This window comes from Amyelois transitella, chromosome 9 (assembly GCF_032362555.1).
Source record: "Amyelois transitella isolate CPQ chromosome 9, ilAmyTran1.1, whole genome shotgun sequence".
Lineage (NCBI taxonomy): Eukaryota > Metazoa > Arthropoda > Insecta > Lepidoptera > Pyralidae > Amyelois > Amyelois transitella.
This window is the reverse complement of record NC_083512.1, coordinates 506,197-514,000: the sequence shown is the minus strand read 5'-3', so window position 1 is coordinate 514,000 and position 7,804 is coordinate 506,197. Positions and strand designations below refer to the sequence as shown.

The window sequence follows — 7,804 nt, the reverse complement described above, 5'->3', positions numbered from 1 at the left end:
TAAGTATTATACACAGAAAATTATGCGTAAAAGTAAATGCGTTTGTTAAATGTACAAGTATGTTTACTGTTAAATGCTAAAGGTCTCGTTTATGATTCAAATACCCAATGAATCTGTTCATTCAATTTACAATTGTAATTGAAAATAATTCTACTTACTTTATTGACTCACTTACAACAATTGCCCGTTTTTAATTCTTTTGAAGAAAAAAAATCTCAATTTCCTTTTGCATGTCTTACACAACAATGCACAATTTTCAATAAAGCTTATTGAAAACACTAGTGATAACAGCTGGTCTGACTTTTATCAAGTATTATATCAAAAAAAAAAAAATTCCTGGCAATATTCAAGTTAGTCTAGTTAAATTTAATTTTACCATGTTGTGTGGTTTGAGTATTTTGAGCAATTACGTTCAATATTTGGTTAAGTAATATTTGGTTGACTACGTACATACATTGAATGTTCCAGCCATTTATTTCATTTTCCTTAGTTATGTTAAATACGAATGGAATATTCAACATCTTGGGAGACTTCCAATACTTAACGAACTCGGACCTTAAAATGAATTTAACATACATACAGTCACGTCTATATCCCTTTAGGGGTAGACAGAGCCAACAGTCTTGATAACACTGATAGGTCACGTTCAGCTGTTTGGCTAAATGATTCAAATAGTGGCAGGTTGCTAGCCCATCGCCCAAAAAAGGAATCCCAAATATAAGCCTATCCCTTAGTCGCTTTTTATCACATACATGAGAAAGAGATGTAGTAGCCTTTTTTTTATATTGATGCCGGGAACCACACGGCACAAACGACGATGAATAAATTACCTTATTTTTAACCTAGCTAATGTATCAATAACCAGAAATCACACATTGATCAAAAACTCTACTGGAAAAGTCATCGTTCACTGGATTAGGTCTACATTGACTTAACCTAAACAAACATGGAAAGTTGAACAAATTAAAAATATAAACGGCTATGCCTTTTAATCGACCACGTAAAAAGGGCCTTACGTAAATATTTCATGAGAATGCGATTAGTAACATAAAAAAAATAATATTCTGAAAATACTTTCTTATTACAAATTTAGAAACGAAGCTATAACTGTGATTTGTTTTAATGGTCAGCGATTATATTTTCTACCTCCCAAATACTCAAATTTATTGAATACTAGCGATCCGCCCCGGCTTTGCTCGAGTAGCATTTATAGACATCCTCAAAAAGCCCTCTTTTCAATATTTCAAAAAGGTACGAAATCCGCCTACAACTTTTTGATATTAGCACATATGTACATACAGACGAAGATAAAAAGGGACTTTATTATGTACTTTATCTAACTTTGTGTATCAATATTACTGATGTTCCCAACTACGTATTTAAGTAAGCGGTGTTTACCTTAAGTGGTTTGCACATATAGCAATGAAATATTAACATATGTATATCATGTTTCAATAAAAAGAAAGAAAATAGTAGATCAATAATACCTAAAATAGAAAGGATTGCATGAAAAGATTGAAAAATATTAGGATCTTCATCTTGATCGTGGCAAGTGGACGTACATATGTAGTCCTTGTATCCTAAGATATTAAATCAGGCAGATATAATATGTCAGGTGTTATAAAGACGAAATTTTTAAATACCTTGAGGTATACATACATACATATAATAATCTACATATATATGAGGTATACATACATACATATCCCTTGCGACGTAGACAGAACCAACAGTCTTGAAAAACTGAAAGGCTGCTGCATGATTTCATTATGAAATTGAGATTCAAATAGTGACAGGTTGAAATATCGTCTAAAAACGCAAATAGTGACAGGTTGCTAGCATATTACCAAAAAGAACCAAAATTTAAAAAGCCAAGTTCCAAGTTTAAAAGCCTATCGCTTAGTCGCCTTTTACGACATCCATAAATACATCAATAGTTAAACAATTCCACTGCCTCCCCCTTGTCAGAGCAAAAGTGATATTGAATGTTTACGACTGGAGTAGCGTTGAATTGCTCATTGGAAACAGTTAATGGAGATTTAATCTGACATAAACATCTCAAGAGGTGTGTCCTTGATCGCTTTTGTTGTTCTGATTGCTTCGGCTTGCGTAAATTATACAAATAAGGGAATTAACTGGTATATTTTATGACGCAGCAATTATGTAATGTTTACTTTGTTATACGTATAGTTAAATATAAAATAAAAATAAATTAAGAAATCTCCAGACTTTAATTACGTAAAGTACATAGGAAGATTGGTTCAATAAATAATGCCTGAAGAGACAGCAAACAAATAAACTAACTTTCGCATTTATGTTTATTACATACATACATATAATCACGTCTATATCCCTTGCGGGGTAGACAGAGCCAACAGTCTTGAAAACACTGATAGGCCACGTTCAGCTGTTTGGCTTTAAGATAGAATTGAGATTCAAATAGTGACAGGTTGCTAGCCCATCGCCTAAAATAAGAATCTCAAGTTTATAAGCCTATCCATTAGTCGCCTTTTACGACATCCATGGGAACAAGATGGAGTGGTCCTACTCTTTTATTGGTGCCGGGAACCACACGGATGTATATTATAAGTATGGATTTAAGTAACTTAAGATTTAAGTAAGGGATAGGCTTACAAACTTGGGATTCTTTTTAGGCGATGGGCTAGCAACCTGTCACTAGTTGAATATCAATTCTATCGTTAAGCCAAATAGCTGAACGTGGCCATTCAGTCTTTTCAAGACTGTTGGCTCTGTCTACCCCGCAAGGGAGATAGACGTGACCATATGTATGTATGTATTTAAGTAACTTCATTAAAAAAAAACACTAATGCATGTGGCTGGTTTTACATCCGATCACTACGTCCATTACAGGTTTCCAAATTTCCAGCCAGTTAGCAGTGTTGTCCGGTTCAATACACGCAGATTTTTTTCATAAATATTATTTTAGCTGTCACAAGCATGAACGTTGGTTTTCAAAAGTTTTGTTCTACTCGTGACGTTTTTTGATTAATAAATATCGTAAACATTTTTTACATACATACACATTATATACCTACGAGTAGTCAAGTCTATATCCTTTGGGGAGTAGACAGAGCAAACAGTCTTGAAAAAACTGAAAGGCCAGAGTCAACATTTTTTTTACCTCAAATAAGGGGTAATACTACTACTGTATGTTTGGCTAAAACACTTAAATTACAATGACGTTATGCTGAAATTTGGCATACAACTATGATGGTATAGACGTTACATTTACAAAGAAAGATTTCTTTCGATAACTCGACATCTTCAAGTAAAAGTTATTTGTTACGAATAAAACTCATAAAATTCAGTTCACTTTAACTTTACTCTTCCCAACGAACAATTTTAGAACCTTTCTCACTGTTATCACCAAAATAAACACAGCTAATATAAAAATTACCAACAAAAAAGCTAAAACATCGATCATCCAGTATTCGCGCCACGTAACGTTTGCTGTCGCCGCCCGTAGATGGCGCCCTCCTCCGTGTCTTAGTACGTATTCAGTCCACCAGAGGGCGCGTTCTATTGGTTTCTGCGGCTGGTCGTACCAAATCGTGCGAACTCTCTCCATGTTCTTCTTGAAGCTGAAAAAAGTATTTTTTAAGGTCAAGAAAAGCAAAGAAAATGCTGCAGTGCAGTTTGTTACCGCTTCTTTTACACTGACGCTTTGGAAGCGGCAGTAAACGTAGTTTTAAGCAATTTGACGGCAACCTATGTTGTGAAACCAAAAGATATGACAATTATGAAGTGATATGAAGTATCCCATAATATTAAATAAAATATTTTATTTCAATTGGAATCAAGTATCACTTTCATATACGGTATTTGATTTGGTGAAAGTCAACTCTCTTTTTTCGTTTCTTAATACGTTTAACATGTTTTTTTTTTTCGGGAAAGCCTTTTTTCAAGAATAACACGTCACTTTTCGAAGCGAATTGGTGCTATATGAAAATTAATCTTAACTTTCAACTGTTTTTGATATCTAGGATGCACAAAAATTGTATGTCATTTAATTTAAATTCACCGACTAATTTCTTCTTTTATTATAATATTTGTACATACTTTATTTGTGCCGTGTGGTTCCCGGCACCATATGCTCATGGATGTCGTAAGCAACGACTAATGGATGGGCTTATAAACTTGGGATTCTTCTTTTAGGCGACGGGCTAGCAACCTACATATTTAGTAATAGGAATCTAAATATCAATTCTATCATTAGGGCTAACAGCTGAACGTGGCCTATCAGTATTTTCAAGACTGACTCTGTCTACCCCGCAAGGGATATACGTGATTACATATATGTATGTGCTTTATTCAAACGACTACATACCTTTCATTTTTTATAACCGTTTCAACAGCAATAACAATATCATCAGCACTCATGGTCAGCGCGTCAAGTTCTAATCCAATCCCAAGCTCAACGAATTTGTTCACGTTGTGCCATTGATATAGACGTGATTACATATATGTATGTGCTTTATTCAAACGACTACATACCTGTCATTTTTTATAACCGTTTCAACAGCAATAACAATATCATCAGCATTCATGGTCAGCGCGTCAAGTTCTAATCCAATCCCGAGCTCAACGAATTTGTTCACGTTGTGCCATTGGTCGTTCATCATTGGTATACCAATCAGAGGGACGGCAACGTCAACGGCTTCGTCAAATGATTGGAGACCACCTTGAGTCACGAATGCTTTGATGTTAGGGTGTCCTGTTGATTGGAAGATGTTTAAATTCATGAATCGATAAAGAAATCATTCACAACGGACAATTGATTTGATGGAGATCGTATATCTACTGGTCAGGCAACAAGTGATGGTAAAAAATGTGATCTTTTACCGATATGTTGTCATTATTTCTATGAAGAAACTATGAGGACTATAACATAACATAGTAAAGTAATTAGTATACCAGCACTGCAAACTATGTATTATGAAAACGGAATTGTTGGATTCGATCAAAAACAAAAGTTAGAAATAAAAAATGAGCTGGGCGAGAATGCACGAGAGGCCATGGAGAAGATGAGTCCTGAAGTGGAGACCGAGAGCTGACGCCTGAGTGCGCAGCAGTCTACCGCAATGCTGGGTAGATGACATCCGACGGCTCAGAAGCCGAGACTGGATAAGCCGGAAATAAAATCGCCAAGTGTGGAAGAACTAAGAAGTATATCTAAGGCTGGATCCTCAAAAGGCCACTATTATGATGATGATGTATTTATTTATTTAAAACATTATTGCACAAAAAAATGAATATAGGGTGGACTTAATGCCGTGTGGCATTCTCTACCAATCTACCAGCTGTCCAAACAGAAAAACTTTAAGTTGGTGGTGCGATAAAGTGCACATGTATACTGCAAAATACATCACAAACAAAATACATAAATACATACAAGATACATAGTATACATTTAAAATACATATATATATACATAAAATTGCAAATTAGGATGACCCATTATTGATCTGCCGAAGGAAGAACCCATTCACAGTATGAATGAACGCAGAGCGACTAGGAGCTCTCCTAATAATTTTAGGAAGAACATTTCAGAGCCTTACAGCCTGTAAATGTATCTTATACAACAACAAATTAAGTAAGATTCTTACCTAGTAAGTCTCTCTGAGGAAACCATTTTTGTATTTTAACATTTTTCGGTACATTCTTCAAGTTATCACCATCAAATTTCCATAGAATGTTATATGGTAACTTATTGAAAGCAGTCAAAAATGTGTTAAGTAAATCTTCATCCATATTTGCCGGTCTTACATTACTGCCAAAACTTACATAAACTACACCTAAATGACATCTGTCCAAATATTGCTTTAAGTCCTGAAATAATAAAATATTTCTCATTTATTCTACGCGTAAAGTTGTTCTATCTACGAATCACTTTCTCTCTTTTGGATTATCTAACGGTGTAGCTTTTTCTCATCGGTTTGTTTAGTTTAATCGCTCATGGTATACAAAAGTTAACATCTTTATGATACTTAACATCCATAGAAACAAATTTAATTGAATCATTGAAGTTTGTACAGCCATGTTATTTTCCGTAATTTATATTTTCGTGTTATCCTACAATCATTAATTTTAATGAATATCGTAAAACGCGACTAAGAAGAAAGCTAACAAACTTGTTATTCTTCTTTTCATCAGTTTGATACAGCGTAACCTTTCAGTATTTTCAAGGCTGTTGGCTCTGGCTACCCCACAGGGATAAAGTCTACCTTATATATGTTGTATGTATTAATGGTAAAATGAAGAAAAAAACTTAAATTTACCTGTGGCAACTCTTTTACTGGTTGTAGGTGGAGACCACCTAAGTGTACAACATTTGACGGCACAGGTCTATTATTAGTTATTATTGGATGAGAGTTTAAAAATAGTAAATCTATATTATTTTGCAGATCATGCACAGTAGGTGCATCAGGGCCGTAATTATCTTTCAATGCTTTATTCTGATACTGTTCAACCAAGCTTTCTGAATACATCAGTCTGAATTCTGTAACAGTTTCGCGAACTCTGTCCCAGAAAGTGTAATCTCTGTATTTGGTCCTTTGAATATGTGGATAAAATATTGGATGCCTAGTGGCCGCTCCAACTGTATCATAAACTTTGGAAAAGCCATAGAAAGAGCACAGTAAAATTGTAGGAGCCTTAAATAAGTGACTAAATATTAATGGATATTCCAAGAATGCTTCAATCACTACTAAATCAAAATGTTCTTTATTATTTATTAAATTTTTCACGGCCGGTTGATTGAATTGATCTATAAACATATGAGTTACAAAACTGTATAGTTCAGTCAGTATTTCTGGGGACGGATCCTGAACTACACCACGTCTAAACATTTTGTGTGGATCATTATTCATGATCTTCTTGACTTCTTGATATGACGCACTGACATCAATTTCCGTTATATTAGCATTTTTCTCTTTAAGGGGATTTGGGGTAATAATAACTAGTTCATGACCATTCTTGGCTAATTCTTTAGCGTATGCTTGAAATACAACTTGATGGCTGATGGATGGCACTGGAAACACTCCTAATATTCTTGCTGAATTCACATTATTAGCAAATAAATTAATTATTACACACAAAACTAAAATTTGATAACGGATCATGTCTGATAATTTGTTTTAAAAATAAATTGTTATCAGCTAAACACAATTTGCCTGTGACACAGTCTGACAAGAACTAATAGATGAATGCTCAAAGGCACATGAAGTTAGAGCAAATGACTGCGGTACGTCAGTTTATTTATAGCTCATATTGTTAACAAATATTATTACTGTACAAATTCATATAGTTTATATAGATACCTAAGTGGTCGTTATCATGTAAGATAACTGATCTACTATGAACTATTTATCCATTTAAGATTATTGTTATGACTGAGCACAATATTTAGATAAATTCTCTTATCGCAGTATATGTGACTGATATGAATCACGTAAATGTATATTTTTTTTTATAAAATTACAATGTTCTTAGTAACAATGATGTGGAAATTCATAATTAGTTTTAACATTTTTGAATATTTTATCATTAGTTTTTCTATGCAAAATATTGCATACCGTTATTGATTTAAAATATTTATTCACATTTATTTGTTTTAACGAACAACATTAACGCCTCACTGGTTATGTAGATTTTAATTAATATATAGTAGATTAACTTACACAACATGTATAATTTATATGTATTGTTGAAGACTTTAGGGACATTCGGTTTATTTATTAATTAATTTTTCTTTTTGAGAAGAAATTTAAGTTTATAGGCTCCA

General features: G+C 33.7%; 1 protein-coding gene across 1 annotated transcript; it reads right to left on the bottom strand.

Moving 5' to 3' along the window:
- Positions 1 to 3,324: 3,324 nt before the first annotated feature.
- Positions 3,325 to 7,320, bottom strand: LOC106130255 (UDP-glucosyltransferase 2). The gene is made up of 4 exons (XM_013329061.2): positions 6,300 to 7,320; positions 5,628 to 5,850; positions 4,516 to 4,735; positions 3,325 to 3,602 (listed from the first exon to the last, which is right to left on the bottom strand). Exons 1-4 carry the CDS (start codon positions 7,140 to 7,142, stop codon positions 3,326 to 3,328), a joined length of 1,563 nt encoding a protein of 520 aa, XP_013184515.1. The 5' UTR covers positions 7,143 to 7,320; the 3' UTR covers position 3,325.
- Between the last annotated feature and the right edge of the window lie 484 nt (positions 7,321 to 7,804).

Bases quoted from the DNA above. Each gene is read 5' to 3' on its own strand.
- LOC106130255 (XM_013329061.2), bottom strand. From the start codon at position 7,142: ATGATCCGTTATCAAATTTTAGTTTTGTGTGTAATAATTAATTTATTT. The intron at 5,851-6,299 runs GTAAATTTAAGT...TTATTATTTCAG, and splicing joins CAGTAAAAGAGTTGCCACAG to GACTTAAAGCAATATTTGGA. The intron at 3,603-4,515 runs GTATGTAGTCGT...TACTTTTTTCAG, and splicing joins ACGGTTATAAAAAATGACAG to CTTCAAGAAGAACATGGAGA.